The sequence below is a fragment of the Ostrinia nubilalis genome, chromosome 1, assembly GCF_963855985.1.
Source record: "Ostrinia nubilalis chromosome 1, ilOstNubi1.1, whole genome shotgun sequence".
NCBI classification, from domain to species: Eukaryota; Metazoa; Arthropoda; class Insecta; order Lepidoptera; family Crambidae; genus Ostrinia; species Ostrinia nubilalis.
Window position 1 is genome coordinate 14,538,559 of NC_087088.1, and position 21,952 is coordinate 14,560,510.

Genomic DNA, 21,952 nt, shown 5'->3' on the forward strand with positions numbered 1-21,952 from the left:
GTGTTAACTATGTATTAGAGATGAAACGGATAGTTGTTTGGCCGGATACCGGATACCGGATATCCGGCGAGCTGCTAGGCCGGATAGCCGGATATCCGGCGGCCGGATAGTTGGCCCATTGTCTCTTTGCATGTCGTGACGAGTTTAGCGCGATCAGTGGGTCTAGTACACTAGGCAAGACACACTTTTCGAAAATTTTATCCGTCCGACAAATAAAATGCCAGATTTTGCCACTTGTCTAGGGGGCAGATCAATTCGGGCGATTTCGGTTGCCATCGTGAGTGTGCGATTGAATAGCGAAAATTAAATTAGTTTACTTGCTGCGGAATCTGACTGAACTGCATCATGTAATCAGACCATCAATAAAAAAAAGATCGCCTATTTTATTTGGCAATATTTCGACATTAACAGATATTTACTATTTATTATGTATTTGCTTAGATTAATAAAGCCTAGATAGATAGTCGAAGCACGAAAGGTGAGGCAGCTTTTAGTCGGCCGGAACGGCTCACTCGTAAACGTCACATAAACTGTCAAAGTGAAAAATTGGTAAACACGTCCGACGAATTTTAATTATTTATGACGGTTTGTGCTGTGAAAGGGTGTCTAAATATATCAGAAAAACGAAAGAAAGTGACCAGTGTTACATTTCATAAGTAAGTAATTTGGACCAGTTTTTTTTTCAATCACATAGTTTTCTTTTGTTTTTGCTAATGTTCATGGTATATAATTAAAGATAAATTATTCAACTTACTATTTCATAGGTATTAATCAAATTAAATAGGTGGAGATTATGGCAAAACCCTCCACTATAGTGGAGGAGGCTCATAGTCCAGCAGTGGACTGTAAAGGGCTGTTGATGATGATGATGAGGTATTAATCAACATGATTGTTGTATATTTTGCACAAATCAACAAAATACGAGTTCAGAGCTTCGGTCCAATTTAGCCAACCGGTTCGATAATTTGTACCACAGGGTTACTAAATTGGATTTTAATAAATTTCAAGCCTGTAAAAAAACTATGGCAAAATATTATACGATACCTTCTTAACAAATTAGGTAACGAAAAGGAACAGTAGTTAATAACATAGATAACCGATATTGTTTTACACATTATCACGATTTTGAGTAAAAGTTTTGTAATTCCAATTATCGTAACGCACACTTGTACCTAATTTACTTTGCCAGTCTTTTGCTTTCATTTATTGTTAGTCAAACATAACTACGCTATTATAACTTCAAAATATGATTTACTAAAAAAAAATTCAAAATCCTCTGGTAAAGTTCCATACAAATTGATGTGGTACAATTTAGCCGACTAGGTGATAGTGCTTTTGAAAAATCGGTTAAAAATATAGCTTATAAATACCGAAAAATGTTTCAAATAATTATAATCCACACTAATTTACGCTTCTAAATAATATATTAGAAACACCCTGTGATTAAATTTAACAAAATTACAAACTAAACATGCATTGTCAAAAGTTACTTGAAAACAATGAAAAAATACTTTTCAGAATAAAACACACGTGTTCGTTGTCACGGCAAAAACCACATGGCCGATATTAATTGAATTTAGTTGTGTATCGCTGAGTGTTGCAATTACAGACATTCAATGAATACTTTACGAAATATGAGGGTGGTACAATTTACCCGGCGGTACAATATACCATACTCTCCCCTACTACGATTCGACGCGTATTTTGCTTGAATTTGGCTTTTAAAAATTAAATACGGGAATGATACCAGTAACAAGAAAATTTATTTCCCAAGACTTTTAAGTCGATTTATCTTATTGCAATTAGGTAGGTACGTTTGTAACGGTAGCGTTTTGTTTTTGTTAATTATAAAATAATTAAAAACGTATTAAAATTTCCCTACTTTCGGGGAAATCGCCTTCATTGTCCACACTCCCCAAGAAAATTGACACTAATGACATAAGATTTTTGCCTCACTCTTGACGAAGCGTTTGTATGAAGATTATCCATGTAGGCTTTATTAATCTAAGTGTATTTTTCATTAGAATGAATAGCCCAGAAAAAGAAATTAGTTTTTTGAAAGGCCTTAATATGGCTTTTTTGTAACTTTTTGGACTTTAAATAAAAGCTGTCATTATTATAACCCATTTTATTGGTATGTACCTCAATGATTAATGTATTTCATTTTATTATAGGACATTGTCGTAGTTTTTTAATATCCGGTATCCGGCCGGATAGTGAGTTACTATCCGGTATCCGGCCGGATAGTAAATTTAGGCCGGATATCCGGCCTACCGGATAGTTACCGGATATCCGTTTCATCTCTACTATGTATAATATGTATGTATTTAAAAATAAAAATAAAAAGTATATAAGTAGTATATCCGTTAAGCTAGCACCCATAACACAAGCATATTAATTGCTTACTTTGGGGCTAGATGGCGCTGTGTGAGATTGTCCAAAGATATTTATATTTATTTTAAAGATTTTTTAGTTTTTTTTAAAGTCTTCTCTTTGGTCAAAAAGACGAGAATGCTGAATTTTACTCCCTCGTGTCATAGCGTGACTTTCTTGGCGTAAAGGTAAGAGTTAACCTAATTTGGCCATAATAAATTGGTCGTCTGGTTTAATATTGCCAATACCATAAAGTTCTTAAGTTCATTGAGTATGAAACGTCTCCAAAATGTAATTCCTGTTATCAGGACTTTCGTTTTAACGCTAAAAATTAAGCCCCGTCTGCTGTTCCTGACCTTGCGATTTATAGAGCTTGGGCACAACATAGCTCCGTGAGTCAACATGGATTCTGAAGCCGCGCTCTCAAATTTCAGTCACGTCCCAGCCAGCTATCGCTGCAACGTGGGGTATTGTTACAAATTAAAACATAATTACAGTTCATATTTCAGATGCTCAGTAAAATTGCGATTTACTCGTATAAAAGCTTTACGTGAAACAGAAAACTGGACCTTAGATGGTTGGCAATCCACAATTTTGCGTTTTTCTAGAAATTTCCTACCCCGCACAACCAAACTGTGGAATGAACTGTCGTCTGCGGTATTTCCGGACTGGCAGGACTTACAATCTTTTAAGAAGAGAGCGTAACGCACTTACAACTCCCCAAGGGTTGCGGGTGTCTAGCGACGGGAAACACTTATTATCACCAGGTGATCCGTCTACTCGTTTGTATCCTGTCCCACTAAAAAAATACGCTTGAGTGCAATAAACTCTGAAAACGAACGTAATACTGAGCTGATAAGGGCTTTATTGTGGGGCGTACCGGTGTCTTCAAACTTAGAAAATAATGTAAGTCCTGCGTAGGACAGCAGCCTCATAGCCATAGCAAACGTTATCTTATTTTAGAACAAACCAGCGATTACGTAATACATATTAACACACAGTGTAATAAGGACTCAGATATTGTAAATATCATAAGTGGACATGATTTATACGCATTGCATGTGTAATTCATTATGCTTTGAAGCAAATGCAATCTATAAAATTATTCTCAGGGCTGGTAATTTAGAAAATAGATAGACATAATGTATCGAGGTTATTACGTTAGTAAGGCTATTAATAAACATACATAAGTTACATGACGTCACTACACTTCTGATAGATAACTAAGACCAACAAAACTTAAGATTACTTAGGTACTCGTATTATGTCTACATGCGAAGTACTCACCTTATTTAAATTTGGGAGTTTCTGTACTTAGGATTAAACAATAATGATGATACTCCAGTAGTTCTTATTCGGCACCTATTTATTATTCTGTGACAAAATATATCTAGATATAGCTTATGAAAATTAAATTCAGTTAAATTACAACATTATATTACAGCATACAGAACCTAAATATACTCCTTATAGAGTTTAAAATAGAAACGATATCACTGCACAACAAAATTGCAACTTTTGGCTGATGATTGACTTTCATTACATGATGTTTACTAATTTGACGTCGCTGATTCTGAATCTGCCGTCCATTTTTTCGTAGCAGCTCTTGTTTACGTGTTATAGCTTTCACTCAAAAATTGCTAAATTTCAGTCTTAATTCGCCGACAGTTCAAAAACTACTATGTTTTCTTTGTATAATTTTATATGGTAGCATTAAGAAGTGTTTGTGGGCACTTCTTCGAAATCGCATTCTTCGGCTGATTCATATGGACAAATTTCAAATTCAATTTTAGGTTTGTCACATAGACTCATATGAAAATAGGTACACCCAATAACATATATTTGGATAAGGGACTCGTTTTTGTAAAGTAGTTTTCAAGATATCGACGTTCAAATATTTTGTGCCCATATGAATCAGAATTTGTTACATATTAATCAAAAATAGAAATAAAATTTATGATATTCATGTACAATTGGCTCTAAATTAAGAAAATAATCATATTTAACAAAAACAATGATCTGTTGTTATGAAAAAATGCAACGATTCCACAATAATTCGTGAAAAAACATTTTTTTGAAACTTTCGTATACATCCATAATATTTTGTCATCATCATAATCATTTCAACTGAATATAAGCCTCTCCCAATGATTTCCATAATGACCGGTTGGTAGCGGCCTGCATCCTGCGCCTTCCTGTGAGAGGACGTTCTACATTGAGCTTTCCGGCACGTAGCTTCCACTCCAGAAACGTGGTATCCCATCGGCCATCAGTTCTGTATACTATGTGTCCTGCCCATTATCACTTCAGCTTGCTAAAACATCGGACTATGCCACCATGCGACTTTAGATCGTTTACGGATCTCCTCATTTCAGATTTCGATTGCATAAAAAAACAAGCATAGTCCACTCCATAGTACACTATGCAACTTTGTGGTTCGTAAGCCTACAGTGAGAGGCCGCTTTTCAGTACAATTTGTCATCACAGATAAACACACACTGGATGTAGACTTTCATCTTATGGCACTAAGGTATTTTAGATGACTCTACCGAGCTGTATCACTTATCCAAGCTATTGTTGTTAAGACGTCCAACTACAAGGTGAAGAAGGTGAGATGAGCTTATAGCAATGGCAATCAGTTAATCTCGAAATTATTGGAGGCCTATGCTCAGCAGTATATTATTATGTGCTATGGACGCCATAAGTGTAGCTGAAATAATAATACAAATAAATAAATCGTTGGGCAATTTCATACACCGCCATTTAGCTACAAAATAAGCAACAAATATGCTTGTGTTATGGTTGCTAGCTTAACGGATATACTACTTATTTACTGTTAAAACACAAATGATAATGTTTTTTTTATTCCTATCAAGACCGCAATCGTCTTAAGTGATATGCAGTCTGGGATGTCATTCTTAGTTAAAAAAACCCTTTTTTGGTGCTTGAAAGACCAAAAAATAATTTATTTTGTGATTCATATAGGGGCCCTGATCATATGAATCATGCACAGATAAATCAGTTTTTTGCCTAAAATCGAGCAAAACTCGTCATACATACAGACTACAGTGTTTTCATTTTTCTACATGAATCTATAACCCAAGAGCATCACAAGAAAGACAGATTAAATTTTTAATGCAATAATGTAATTTTATAAAGTAGGCATTGTAATCAGCATGTCACCTGAACCAAGCACAGATGAATCAAGTATTTACCTTCGTCACACCGGGTTCTAAGCCAACCAGCTCCACGTCTGCCTTCTAGATCATCCGTTGCAAGATGGGCTTGCCTCCACGCCAGAAACTAGACTCTCATCATTAAAACCTGACCAGTTATGGTCAAGAACAGCTCACGCCATATGAATCAGTATTTTATGCCGGACAGTGCTTATTTATTTTTTTGCGAACAAACTAACTTAATTAAAATTATGACACATTTTTTTTGTATAGCCTGACCAGGAACATAAAAACCCTGGCATAGAGGCGCGTCAATTGCATTTGATAATGCAACACTGAGTACAGTCGTACCTGTGTTAAATTAATAGGCTAACTTTATGTATCAGGATTCAGGATTACGGGCTAATTTAATATTTTCATAAATTTACAAAAAAATATTATATTATAGGTAAACTGGTTTAAGTAAATTAAATGAAACCATCAATCGAGCAAGTAGGATTTTATTATTATTCATCAATAATCAAATTCTGAACTTGAATATTCAACTACAATGTCTGCTCATAAACGCTTCAAACTCGGTACCTACTTCTTTCCCAATTCCATAAAATTCAACACTTACGAAGTGACAAAAAACTTTAAAATAGGTAGTTGAAACAAACCACTAATTTTCATAGTTGACTGTACTATACGATAAACATGTCAGTCAATTTGACAACCTTTGTCGGAAATATTATTCAATGAAAATATTGTCCGAACCCTTAGTATTTCTCTTCGACAAATACTTTAACACATTGTGAACCACTTTTCTTTCACGACTATAAAAAGATTTTAGCAATTTAATTCACAAAATCAATTGCGCACATTTAAAATAAAGTTTGTTTACACTTTGACAACAATAGACTGACATGCAAGGTGACATGTCAATGAAGTTTTCAGTTACTGTTGCCATTAAAAGAAATTAGTACCATTAATTTTCCGCAACATGGCGAGGGTTTTTATGTTCCTGGTCAGGCTATAGAAGGACAACTCATTAGCTTTCGAAATAATTTTAATTTATATGATATATTAAAAGGAAAATGCTACATCAACCATTTTGTTCCGGAAAATGGCTAACGGACACACCATATGAATCAGAGAATCACACTTCAAATATTTTTATTTTGTATAAAGACAGCAATTATGTCAAAAATGTAATTTGCGCCAGATAGGGCTATAGCTAAGCTATACGAAAAAAAATATTGCATGCCATTTTGTTAGTTGGTTACAGAACTATACCCAAAGACATCGAAAATTTTGCCTCCGAAGAAATACCCTTGTGTGAATGATCTAAATCAATTTTGTTTCATTTGCGGAGAGGATATGTTTAAATAATCCGTTTAAATGTGACAAAGTTCGTAAAATTGGCTTACAAAAAATAGTTTGGGAACCCAGTGGAAATGAAAGATAAGCCTTGAATTCCGCAAAAGGCGTGGAAAAGATGCGTTGAGTTTTTACGTTTATAAACAAATAAGAATATGTGTAGATTTAGGTACGAAACCGCTATGATCTGAAAGGAACCCTTGAACCATCGCGACGACTGTTATTTTTATTTTTGAACAAAAATGGTATTAACCAAAAAATATTGAACTAAATGTTAATTCCTTGCATACGTTTGGCATGTAGACGTCTTTTCAACCCTAAGAAGTCACCTGAACCTCATGTTGATACTACACATGAGGATTTTGAGGCGAAAACTGTCAGTGTGGTAGAGACTTTGAATGTGACCCGAAATTTTCAAAACCATGTAGCCAAGATGGTTTAAACGATCGTTTTAGAGATTTAGGATCTTCAAGTCTTCCGAAAAGACATAGAATGAGTTATTTTGGCATTTTAATTTTTTTTTTTGGAAAATCCGAAAAAATCTTTCAATTCTTACACATCGAACAACGTATGAGTCACTTACAAACATGTTTTTTTGGTTGGATGTAATATAAACATCGAATTACACTCTCTTCGCAATCACCTGAACAATTTTATCACAACTCTTAAGGATCTAAGTGAAGAACATGGCGAGCAAATCCACCAGGGCCTTCGTACGATAGAGGGACGCTATCAGGGCCACTGGAATGCACACATGATGGCTGACTGCTGTTGAATCATTTAGAAGAGCTGTCTGCCTTCAGCATCAGCAAGGAAGTCAAATAAAAGAAAGTTTTTTCAACTTAACAACTTCATAAAATAGGATCATCTCTAAAAAAAGAGTGTTTTTTTACAAAAAGACCCAAGTGTCATATTTTTTTAACCAGAGCTGATACAGATATTTCAATCACAGATTTGAAATCGTCATTAAAAATTGGACTAATATCATGTAACATAACCCAATCATCAGAAATGCTGTTGTGCAGTGTATTGATTCTCTGAAATTGTATTTTGTGAGGTTGCTCAGAAAACCGATATGCAACTAGTTCGTCGGCGATATTGTGTTCCTCTGCGAATAGGGTTGCCAGGTGTCCGGCTTTAGCCGGACATGTTTGGCTTTTTAAGATCTTGTCCGGCCTTTATTGTCTTGTCCGGCCTGTCCGGCTTTTGTTAGGCTTTTTATTTGGCTGCCGCGCCAGGCGAAAGTCGTGTCACAGAATAATATGAAGCGCACGCATCAGGATGGCACCCCTATCTATCCTATCCTATTTGGACCTGGCAACCCTATCTGCGAACTCAAGGGTTCGCGTTCTCCAATAAAATAACAAGTTTCGTCGACAATGTAGGTATACATACATTGTTTCAGCAGTGATAAGTTTTAGAGTGCGGGGATCTCACATTTGGGACCTACCATGAGTTTACATTAAATGTCATCGCTAACGTCAAAAAAATCTATGAAGATTTTGGTTCTTGAAAGTAACCGGTAGGGGCGCTGCTCGATCTGTCATACATTTTAATTATGCGTACCGTGAGTTTACGTTAGGTGTGCTCTCGCTAGCGAGTGCGTCAAAAAATCTATGAAGATTTTGGTTCTTGAAAGTAACCGGTGCACAATCTGTCATACATTTCATGTCATTTTTACGCAGTCGCTAGCGAGCACACGTCACACCTAATGTAAACTCATGGTAAGCGCACTATTTGCTTTTGTTAAAAGTATGGAATTTTTGACGCATGGTTTTAAGCTTCATTAAGCCCTTGGACAACGTCTCTCTTAGCCATAAATATTTCATCACCTAGCCTGAGATTAAGTCCTAAATCTAGGATAAGATAAGATACAAATCCCTTTGTAGACATAATATTAACGTTCTAAAGGGTGATTCACCACTCTACTTAAGTGTACATATGACAGAATTTTAATTAAGTTTGCAGAGGGATTTAATACGAAAAGTCACTGTACAAGGGCAATATTCCTAGGTTAAACGATATTATAATGTATGTTACAAAATCGTAATTAGGTAATCTAGTAGTATTTCTGAATTGAGCAGTAATATTTATATCCTCACCATAGGTCTTATACAGAAGCTCAAAGTTGCACAGCGTGCTATGGAGAGGCTATGCTCGGTGTTTCTTTACGAGATCGAATCAGAAATGAGGAGATCCGTAAACGAACTAAAGTCGCTGACCTAGCCCGACGGATTAGGAAGCTGAAGTGGCAATGGGCAGGGCACATAGTAGGTACACAGAACTGACGACCGATGGGGTAGCAAGGTTCTGGAATGGAGGCCGCGTACCGGAAAACAGAGCGTGTGACGTCCACCCACAAGGTGGACCGACGACATCATAAAGGTAGCAGGGAAGCGCTGGACGCAGGCCGCTACCAATCGATCAACATGGAAAGCATTGGGGGCCTCCCCCAAGCAGTGTTCAGCAGTGGACGTCCTATGGCTGAAATGATGATGATGATTATGATTTGTATTCTATTTTGAGTTCTATTTTGTATCTGTTATAAGTACCTTACACGCACTTTAGTTATCTTATGCTACCTAATATGTAGGTACCTATTTAAAACTTATGTTTTACAAAATGGATATTACTTATTGATCTTCAACAACGTAATTTATTGAAAAAATGTATTGTATGTGAGTTTGTAGCATAGAATCAACTTCCTATCAGTACAGTCAGCGTCAAATAGACACCCAAAGTAGACAAAAAGTCGGCCACTTTGGGTGTCACGAACTATTTCATTGACAGCTGTCCAATAAAACAAAACCATACGAATGAGATATTACCCCCGGGCAGTATGGTGTTTCATTATGGGGACCTATCACGTGAGCTGTTAATTATCTGCCAGTAATATTGTGGCAAAATGACGCAATAAACGCAAGTTTTCCTTGTCGCGACAGGATCCATATAATAAATAGCAGAAAAGACTTTGATAATAGAGGTCTAGTGTCTAACTCAGTCAGTGCCTGAGGTGTGGAAGCGGCACGGGAGGGGTGACATTGACATAATATTATACAGGGTGTCCTAAAAAGTAGTGTCAAGCCGAAGCCCAGAGGTCATCACTAGGGCTACCCAAATCACCGTGACTTTTGATAGTTTTCGAGTTATGATTTTTTTTACAACATACAGGATTTTAGTTTACTTTCGTGTTATGGATGTAAATACTTCTGAATCAGCTATTCATCTAATAATAATAAAAAAATCAGGCATGTAACATGACTATTCGCGCCAAAGTGACCAAAAAAGTGCCTAAGCATAGAAATTTAGAACAATCGGCTACCTAAGTAAACTCCGACAAACTTTACTTCGACATTACGTTACTCCGACATTTCTGAATATCGACATGACTTTACTTCGACACTACACTACTCCGACAAAGGATATTCGCCTTTGTCTAAGTAGTGTAGTGTCGAAGTAAAGTCATGTCGATATTCAGTAGTGTCGGAGTAACGTAATGTCGAAGTAACGTTTGTCGGAGTTCAGTTTTTGAGCCAGAACAATCATAACTCGAAAACTATCAAAACTCGCAGAACATACATGGGATGATTTGGATAGCCCTAGTGATGCTCTTACCTCTGGGCTTCGGCTTGACACTACTTTTTGGGACAACCTGTATATTATGACATGACAGATCATACAAATCTGAAGCAGTAACTGAAGTCTTGCTGACGTTTGACGTGTCAAAAACACCCTCCCGTTCCGTTCCCATGCCTCAAGCACTGACTGATTTAAACGGATTGTACTGCATTTTAATAAAGTAATCACTACTGATTCTGTGGTGTCGTTGGGTGAATGTCCTGGACAATATTCCCGGTTGAATCACTTTATTAAATGTTTCCTGGATATATTATTGTGAAGGGAATGATTTTATCGTGTGTGACGCTTTGCGACTCCTTCTATGTCATCTGTCTGGGGTCGTGGTCAGAGAACGTTAATACATATTTGAAGAAGCGCCTGTATTCACAAACATTACTATGAGGTCTCACAGTGCAGGTGGACGCACAGGGTGACACACGAACCAATCACAGAGCTCTATCCAACGCTGTGCGTTCGATTTGCTACTTCACTTAAGCAAGCATCATAATTATGTGAATACGGGCGTAAGTATGTTTGGTAAAAGGAGAAGATTGGGCCATTATAAGGCCATGTCTTTCTTAGATCCTCCAGACAGTGGGAAGAATTACAAATACCTTAGTTAAAACGCTTAACTAAAATACCTATATTACTTAAGAAATATGTACAGTCGTCAGCACATCATACTCACATGCTGTCAATATTGCTTAAGCCTAGGCGCAGACCACCAACTTTTAGTTGGCCGATAGTTGGGTCGGGCTGTTAATCAGTTTTGGACATGTATGAAAGTGCGCACATAACACCGATTTGGTATCGGCCGATTCTTCATCTATCTATATAAATAAAAATGAATTGATGTTCGTTAGTCTGATTAAAACTCCAGAACGGCTGGGCCGATTGAGCTGATTTTGGTTTTAAAATGTTTGTCGTAGTCCAGGGTAGGTCTAAACGGTGAGCAAATACGCGCGCGATATTGTTTTTCTGTGACAGACAAAATTCCACGCGGGCGAAGCCGCGGGCGGAAAGCTAGTACAAATTAAAATCGGGCCCAACTATCGGCCAACTAAAAGTTGGTGGTCTACGCCTTGTACTATTTGTCGATTAGGACTTTGCAATTTAAGTACCTACAGCGCATTATGTTACCGACTGATGCTTTAATTAATTATTGCGCGGTGTATACACCGCGCAATAATTAATTAAATGCATTTTAATAATCCTTAAAATGATTTCTATGCATTATACTAAATTATTTTTATTACTTACCAGTTAGTAAAAAATCTAGTACTTACTCGTACTTATTTTAAATTTTGCCGAAGTTTTTGCGTCGGACTGTACGAGTTACGCTAAAAATTCATTATAAAGCAAAAAATGCTGGCGTTATTTCACTTGATAATAATCTTTCCGTGCCGCGTCGCCCAATTTCGTCGCCTTTTCAACCGCCTGTTACGGGACTGGAGTCAAACCGTAACCGCTCATATTAAAACCCACCCGCTCACTTTAGCAGTTTGATAAATCTTGTTTAATAAAAAAAGTAAGTTTTTTTAACCACAACGAAACTGAACAGAAAAATCTATACTAATGTACAAAAACATTTCGAGCATGTTTGTCTCTTTAAGATGTTGTTTTCATATAAGGTAGAGTCGACGCCCAGTGTTCGTTTCATTCAATTTTGAGAGCAGATACAAATCTGTATAACTAAGATGGCGAAAGAAATGATTTATGAGGGTACCTAATAATATTATGAAATTCATATCTTAGATTGAACAGGTGAAACAGCTATTTACATAGGCTACCTTTAGTCGCCACTTGAAGGGGAAAATAGAGGATGAATGTGTTTTTCCTGAAGGGATATGAAAATTCCCTCGTAATATGATGTGCATTCGGTCTCGTGATATGTGTATGTACTCGTAATAAAGATTTTTTTGTAACCGTAATTCAAGTGTAGGAATCGCGGCCAGTATTTCCATTAGTGACCAATAACCATAGAATGTGCAAGCTTAGCCCACACCAATGTAAACACAGCTTAGGTCCAGAAGATAATTATAATACAACACAATAAAATTTCGCCGCTACTCACCGGGCAACATAGAAAGCATTGGGGGTGGCCTATGTTCAGCAGTGGACGTCCTATGGCTGAGATGATGATAAACTTTTGCCCGTGGCTTCGCCCGCGTGAATGTCGGTTTAAGAGAAGTCTTTATATCGCGAGCGTATTCCTTCTATCCTGTTTTTTCTGTGCTAAATAGAGAGAGTTACTTTTGCATTTATTATACTAGTATGAAAATTCCAAGTAGGTATAATACTCTTTGACTAATAGATACTGCGCACCCAGTCTATAGCAGCGATCCCAAATAGACCAAAACCTGTCCCAGTGATACTAGTACTCCACCTAGAACAGCCGCATAACATAAATAAAATCATTGTGTGATAAAATAAGTGCACTATTTGACGTTTCTCTTCGTCCCGATAAAGTTCCACTTTGTAGAAGCTTTTTCTGAAAGGAATCACGAAACTCTTGGAACTAGCAGAATTGTAAAGTTATGAGTTGCGATGCCATAATAGAGCTTTTGAAATGCAAATTTCTTGCTTTTGCGCACATAGTTTAAAATATGATTTATTTATTATTATGTATAGTCAACAGTACATCAAGAATACAATTACATTTTTGTTGAAAAATAGCTACATACAGTGTAGAGCTTAATGTGTAGCAGTTACAGACCATACTTACTTAGGTATAACTTACAAACAGTTTGTTTGTACCTGTTCATCATAATGAAGTCAAGATATTGTCTGAAATAGTCTATCTCTTGTTGGTGTTAATAAATAAATGAATAAAGTAAATTAAGACGTAAAAATGTATTAAAATGATGACGTACTCTTACATAATATAAGTACTAAATAAAAATATTATTAGATACTTACCTACTCTTAAAGCTATGAGTTAAAATCGAACCTACTGTACCTACAGATATTAGACACAATAATTTTCATTTACCTCTACAACAAGGTATTAAATTCTTCAAAATATCGTTAGGTGTTGAAAAAACAAAGATCTACCTACTACTACCTTTAGTTCTAGAATAAAGGTATTTTCAGCGGAGTACCTCAGCAATGTCGGCCGTTTGGTGTAGTGGTTCAGAACGGACTATGCCGAGAGGTCCCGGGTTCGATTCCCGGCCGGGCAGAAATTGAAATGATGAATTTTAATTTCTGTGACGGGTCTGGGTGTAAATATGTATAATATGTATGTATTTAATAAAAAAAAATATATATAAGTAGTATATCCGTTAAGCTAGCACCCATAACACAAGCATTGAGTTGCTTACTTTGGGGCTAGCTGGCGCTGTGTGAAATTGTCCAAAGATTTATTTATTATTTATTTATTATAATACAAGTTAATTTAGATTGATGGCAGTAACCCAGCGGTAATTGAATCAACCACGATACGCATTTTTATTAAAGAAACCCCCAAAAGCTGTTGCTAGGTCTTATTTTTCTCAGTACTTTCAGCTCAAATGACCCTATATAATCCGACTTTAAATAGGGGCTTGTTTCTACGACAATCCAGTTTTGCGGGATACAGTAATACAGGATCCCAAACTGGACTGTCATATGAACACACATGTCAAATCTCATAAATTGTTGGAAATTCGCACGGATCGGTTTTTAGCGGGACACTGTAAGCGGGATGTAACAGTACTACTAAACGGGACCCTGCAAAAAACAGGATGTGTATTATTGTGTATGTCCGTGGGAACAAGCCCTAACACATACCTACCTATCTTACAATTTGTATAAAATATTACCATACAAAGAACACTTCACAATGAGTTCCACTATTTTGCTTTCTTGTTCTATCTTTACAACATTTTTCTTTCAACAATGTATAAAATGTAATAACACAAAACCTTACTGAAAAGTACGACGTATTTTTGCAACAGTTGAAAGAAACTACATTTACTTAAATCTCATATTATTATGCTCTGCTTTGACTAAACCCCGAGAGATGTTCTAGACAAGGTAATTTAAACTTTAAATTAAATCCAATGCGGTTCAAAGTTTTCGAAATTCTTGTAAATGCAAATTAGTAATGGGTGTCTTAAAATATTTAATCAAATTAACATAACTGGAATACCCATTGTGTCTTATCTGTCACAAGCTGACCTGGCGAATTTCGTACCGCCAATAAAAACAGCCTATGTTCATTAAGGATAAAGTAGAATTATTGTAATCGTGAAAGAATTTTTCAAATCGATCCAGTAGTTTCGGAGCTTATTCAATACAAACAATCAAATCTTTCCTCAATAATATTAGTGTAGATTAAAAAACTTACCGGTTAAGATTGAACAAAGATCGGATTCTTCCAATAATATTCTACAACGATTAAAATCTTTTTCTCGGATCCATTCGACAAATACACAAAGACAACGAGGTCATTAGTGGAGGTAGAGTCTAAAATGTACTATGTCTATATCACTAATCGAACAATAAAGTAACCCCAGATTTAAATTAGCTATTGAGAGTGAACGTTTAATCAAAAATGGAGATTCAATAAAAAAAATACCTGTATAATTTTCCATCCAAAAGATTTTTTTACTTTACGCGAATACGCTTTGTTGTGTGCGTAAAATCCAACTGCTGAATAAATCTAAACGATAAAAATATGACTATGATTTATTAGGGAAGCCTTAAAAACCCTACCGTTAAAGTGTATCGTTCAATCCTTCGTCGAAGTTTTACGTTCCGTTACTCATCCAAAAACAAATTCTAACAAAATTTATTGGGGAATTATAAAACGAGCGACTAAAAAAAAACTTTGCGACTGATGATGGCATACTGTTTTAATACCTTGAGCGGTATGAATTTGAGTAAGCGAAAAATTAACCAAACTAACGACGAATATTGATCAATAATAAAATCCAGAACGAGCTTACAAAATGTGGGTTTTGATTATTACATTTCAGACATAAAAATACTATCCGGGCGACTAAATTACTAAGTGAGCGACTAGAAATACAGAGAGGGCAACTTTAATATGAAGATACATTAGATTTTTCTAATTGAGGTTTTACTGAACGAACTACAAAAAAGTTAGTTCTAAGCAAAGTTTTGTGAGCTGCTTTATTAATGATTATTGGTTACTGATATTATATTTGAGGTCTCATGTTTTTCATTTTGATACGCTTTATTAATGAAAACTACAGATTGTTACAGCGCGCGAATTCGAATGGGGGCGGGGCGACTGTCCCGAATTTTTAACAAAATATGTATGCAAACACGTTTTGGGTCTAGCAATTCGGCTCAAACTAACAACACCGCCACTGGAAGCAAAACTGATACCTATTGGACAAAAAAGAAAACGAGGCCGGCCCGCTAAGTCCAAGCCAGCACTTATCATACAGTGACGATGAGTAGGTAGAGCTCCTCAATCCTCATAGGTACCAATCAATGAACCTTATTAATAAGATTACTTTTTTTTGGGTTGACAGAAGCGACTTATTTTATTTTGTTTTTTTTTTTGTTGATTCGATTTAAGAAAATACAAATTTATTTCATTTTTCGTAATATATTGTTTCATTTGATTACCTACCCTTAAATTTTAATGATTTATTTTTTTCGTTACTAGAATAGTGTTCCGTCAAATATTTATTTCATAAGATCATTTTTTATTTAAATGTGGGCTCATAATACGCTGCTCATAATAGTATTTTTCAAAGTAGTTTTTGCATTCGAAACACTTCATTAAAGTTAAAAATACCGCTCAGTATAAAAAAAGCATTTGCCAAATATTGAAAAAAATGCAGGACCTAACGTTGACACTCAATCAAATATTAGGTCGCTCAAATATTATGAAGCTTCTCATTTTGTATTTTAAGGAACTCAATTCTTTTTTGTAAGTTGCTGTTCTTTTGATTTTTCGTCACTCGCACTCAGTCGCTCACTTAGTAATTCTTTAGCCCACATTAATTATTTTTGACACTTACAACATAAATTTACAGTCACTCGTTTAAATACTACCCAAATTTATTTGGCGACCGGCACATTTCCGAAGCGAGCTAATAACATTTCGTGAGTCAACACGCTCGACGCTTAGTTATTTGGTGTATTTGCACAATAACACCCACGAATGTGTGTACTGTACCATCGAACAGTCAGTCTTTTATGTGTTCGATTTTACTGGCATGTCCTCCATGGAGTCGATCGACGTTTACATGAAGCAATTACGTAATCTCTTTTAGAGACCGCTGTAGGATGTAGATCAATGGTTCTAGCTGCACTTTTTAATCCATATCTATAAAAGCGAAAGGTCGCTGAATAACTCACTCACTCATCACGAAATCTCAGAAACTACAAGTGCTAGGAGTCTCTTATTTTGCATGATGGTTCCTTTTAGAACGTAGGTCCCCACTAAGAGAGGATTTTGCGAAATTCAACCACTAATTAGGGGGTAAAACAGGATCCACGCGTACGAAGTCGCGGGCGACCACTAGTGATTCAATAAAGCTACGGCATCCTTGAAACTCCAGCCTTGTTGTATAGGTAATAAACGTCACTTTTGTGTCTCTATTTCGCTTAAAAATTAAAAAAAGAGAAGTTCAGTACTAACTCTGACATAAAATTGTAAAACCTGCCCTTTTCAGTAAAGTTTTTAACGTTTTTAACCGGAATGTATTCTGCCAGGCAAGTGTCGTGCAGTCTGTAATTTTGTTATAGTTTTATGTGCAGTAGAATTTACTTTGTAAAAAGATCATGCAACTTTGTAAAACTATCAACTTACTGTTTTTTAATATTTTGTTATTTGTTCAATACAAATCCCAACTTCCCAACTAATATTATAAATGCGAAAGTAACTCTGTCTGTCTGTCTGTCTGTTACGCTTTCCCGCTTGAACCTCGCAACCGATTTTGATGAAATTTGGCATAGAGATAGTTTGAGTCCCGGGAAAGAACATAGGATAGTTTTTATCCCGGTTTTTGAAACAGGTTCGCGCGCGATAAAGTTTTTCTGTGACAGACAAAATTCCACGCGGGCGAAGCCGCGGGCGGAAAGCTAGTTGCTAATAATCTTAAAAAATAAATAACCTAACAAGGCAGGTATTTGACCGCAATCGCACAAGTAGATTCATTAAGGTAGTTTCCTTTTGTAACAGTAGGTAGTAGAAGCTTTATAATTTAAACATTTGTAACAACGTTTTGACAGTAATGATATAAGATTTGACAGTAATGACAAGATTTTGCCTCACTTTTGACGAAGCGTTTGTATGAAGACTATCTAGGCTTTAATAATCTATGGTTTGAAATAAAAATAGCCCGTATAGACTGGCTACTTCTCAATAAAGAGTACTCTCCCACTATTAGTACGTAGCTTCGATTGCAATCTCAAACACACTGAGGCTAATAAAGTAAAAGTCTGCTATCCCAAGAACCTTCACATTACGTTTGCTACGTTCGAGCAGTTCAAACATAAAGCCGGGAGGTTGACTTGCTCTAGAGGGAATATCAACAGAGCATTTTCTTGTTTGCAGTAAGTAGGTAATTTTCATACAAAATAAATTTTATAAAATCCGATTTGTATGAAAATTAAAATAATTAAAATGAAGATATCAATTTTCTGACTTCACCATACCATTTATATGACCATGTTATCATGGGCTAGTGTCGGCTCATATACCCATTTACCTAACACCCTGTAGATTAATTGATCAAGTAAGTAGTACAAAGTTTGATATTTAAGTGTTACATAAGTTACATTATTCTATTACGATGCTGTAAAATGCAACATAGTAACTCTATGCAATGTATGTAGGTAGGTACTTAAATACTGTGCATCTAATACTTAATGTTCGATTTTGCAAAATAGTATTTAAGACGAATATTATAATAATTGTGTTTTCGACTGCTGAAAACTGAAATGCAGCTTTCGATTCAATAGAGTCGCACACATCTTCACAAAAGGGGGCTGAGCACTCATAACTTTCAACTTTTAACTCTCACAAAATCGATTAAACGAATGATAAGTTGTCTCCAGACTCAGGGTCGACCTTCTAAAAGGTCAGAAAACAGACGAGACCTAAATTAATATAACATTTTCATTTAGTTATTAATTTGAGATATTTTATAAGTCAGCAAAACCACGCGATAGAAAGGACATTTTTATGCGAAAAACATTCAAATGAGAGGCTTTACACGAAGTTTGACAGTTCTGATTAATTAGATACATTCAAGATAGATTTTTATGGTGTTTAAACGGTCAATGACCTTTATTAATGGTCAAATAATCGTTTTTTTTTTAATGGCTCAGTTTCGCTTCCAAATATTATTTGTTTTTATCAATAGCTAAATGAAACGTAGTATTCATAACATATAAGAATATATTTATACATAATATTACAAAAGAAGAATTTGATTTCTTATCATGTCATTCTTTTTGAATTTTGTACTTTTTCTAGTTTACCGACGCAAAAAATTAGATATGTTGTGTAATGTAGGCCCATGTCATCCCATACAAGATTAATGGATCAGGACTTTGTATGCGAAGTAAAATATGCTAAATATTTTTCAAAGATTCGTAGTAAAACTTACAAGCTTTTATTTTCAGTGTAAACATTATTTTAAAATCACTGGTTTTTTTAATTAAGTAAAATTTTACGTGCACTGTTTTATATGCCGTGGTCACAACCATATTGAACAACTAAGTATAATAACAACAATAAAAAACTAAATAGAAATTACAGTTGAAACGTCAAGCTGTAAGAACTTAATCAAAAACTACATGAAAATGTCGTATTGAGGCTTATTAATTAAATAATAGACTCTCTTGCACTTTATTTTATGAACGCAGTAATCCTTTCTATAATGTTTTGAGTCAGTAAAAACAATGGCAATAATTCTAGCACTAATTAGATTATTTTAATTGGACGAGACGACCTTCCACTCGCGACGGATTGCGTGTAATTTATTTAATTCAACACATAAGTTGGAGCCAAAACATTATTTTGTAACATAAGTTACTAATTAACCGTCATTATGTAGCGAAAAAACAAACAACAATAAGTGAAAAAGACAGGCAGCATATTCCTAAAGGACTTTACACACCAGGCCCGGTTTGGTGACAGCGGTTTTCAAAGAATAATGTCAACTTGCACTTTCTATGACATTTGGCAACTTGTCAAAAGTCGGCAGCTCATATCGGTGGCGGTGAATTTGGTGTGTAGCCTGCATAAGACTGATACTAGATTCTATCAGTCTTGATACTTGATGTCAATTAACGGTAATCACTCACCATCAGGTTTGTCCATTTTTAGTCTCTTTTAAAACAAAAAAGTCTATCAAGTTGGCATACTCTTAGTTTTTAGAGTACTCTTAGTATTAAACAAAAAAACTTGTTCAGAATCTGTAAGTGAAAACAGGCGAGTGGCGAACCCTATCTCGACCCTAAGTAGGGTAGAATGAAACTGTGAAGTGGCTTGCATTCGACAGCTGATATCTCAGCGTGGGATCTTGAGAACTCTCTAGTTTGTATTAATAAACTATAAGACAAAGAAAACATCTTAGAAATAATGGTGTCTGTTACGTGCTCACTAGATAAATATTGTTTTACAAAGAATATCTCTATTGTTATTCAATAAACCATTTCAAAATTGAAACGAAAAGCTCTTGATGCATGATGCTCTCCGTAATACATGTAAAATAATTATGAATAATTAAGAGCAGAATAGTGCGTAGTCAAACCTGATTACAACCGCGATTCAATTCACGTTCAGCGCCCTCTCTTGGTAGTGTGTTAAAACTTCTGATAGTAAAAGCCCTTACCTGAGTCAGGCAGCAGCTTCCCTTTCAGCTCCACATCGCTCTCAGCTGAAGTGGCGCCATAGTTCTTGTATGTCTTCCCGCTGGGCTCCTCGTGCTTCGTCACTTTGAAGCGCTCCGACATTTTCATGCACTCTGACAGCTATCACCAGTGACGTCTGTCACACTCGATGTCACTTCACTAATGCGGAACACAAGTTTACCGCAAAAACAATCACTTTGTCACTTAATCACTTACTTTTGGCTAATAAACACTAGAATTAAACGATATGGCACTAGATATGTTCACTTACACTTTACGGCACTAAATTGATATGATTTACACTTATTATCCTACACTATAGCAAAGATACACTATGGTACTGTGGGATATGCATTAGATATGTTGATATTATCCACACCAAGTCACTCGTAGATCACTTCACCCATGTTTACTGAAATCTAAACTAATTAATTTGAGGGTAGGAAAATATTTCTGCTAAAGTCCGGTCGCCGAGCACGTAGAATATAAACGCGCGAGCGATAAGGATGGGTAGTTTGGGGTCATTGGACGAAATTCTACGTGCTCGTCGACCGGACTATAGCAAGTATTTGTGCTGCCGCTTTCAACGATAAAACGTTTAAAATGTTCATATTGAAATCCGTACATTTTACTGGTTTGGATTTTAATTTTAATTCGTTTATTTATTCAAATAGCCTACTTCAAACGGTAAAAATTATATGATCGGATCTTTAGTGTTTAGAAACGTGTATATTTATTTGAGAATAATTTACTTTGAATGAATTTGGTTTTATAAATAGCACCCGCAAATCTAAAGCTGTGTCAACAATCTGGAGGCGACGCGACGGCACAAGTACCTACACAGTGGTCTTATGCTATTGTAATAAGAGCTATGTTGCAACAAGAACGTATATCTGGTGTGCTGTTGACTGCTGTACATAAACAATAAAAAGAAACATAAAAATAACGTGAATATAATTCAGGGCTAATGAACGAATGCCGTGGCCAGTGGTGCAGTCCAGGCGTAGACAAAATAAAACAGTTCATAACATTTGGTGACACTCAAAGTGACGAAAGAAAGGTTTCTTCAGTGTTCTTAGGTTATGTCCTAATGTGACGTAGAATACATTTTAACAATGTTAGTTAAGTAAAATAATTAAGTTATGAAAAGGTATTATTGTTAGAGAATTTTGAAAATACAAACTAGTTATTATGCATATAATCTAACTATTATGTAGGCTAGCTTTGAGGTTTGATTTAATTGTGGTACTTAATGGTCATCATCAAGGCCTTTATCCAGTAGTGGCCGTCAGAAGGTTCACTACACATTGCAACTAGTTATCTGACATAATAATAAGCTTATTTTATTAGCAGTTTGGCTGACTCTAAGTTAGCCTCATTGCAATACCACATAAAGAAAAATAATATCTCTTGTCTCTACCTTTTTACACAAACATAAAAAGTTTTCAGACAGAAAAAATGGTTTGTCTGTTGTCCTCTGGCTACTTTCTAGCATTACTCAAAAACGCAACGTCATTTACAATGCGCCCACTAACGAAATTACCAACTGCACTGTAGGTATTATTCGCTTTGCGCCACTATGTCCAATTTACTCGGAA

The 21,952-nt window shown here is 35.7% G+C and overlaps 1 protein-coding gene across 2 annotated transcripts in view; it reads right to left on the reverse strand.

Annotated features, from left to right (window-relative positions):
* Positions 1-21,952, reverse strand: part of LOC135073771 (solute carrier family 12 member 6) — a 419,228-nt gene that overhangs the window by 390,436 nt on the left and 6,840 nt on the right. For both annotated transcript variants that reach the window (XM_063967954.1, XM_063967945.1), the window contains exon 2: positions 20,336-20,778. In XM_063967954.1, coding sequence (XP_063824024.1) covers positions 20,336-20,462 — 127 coding nt within the window. In that variant the 5' untranslated portion in view covers positions 20,463-20,778. The remainder of the gene's footprint in view (positions 1-20,335; positions 20,779-21,952) is intronic.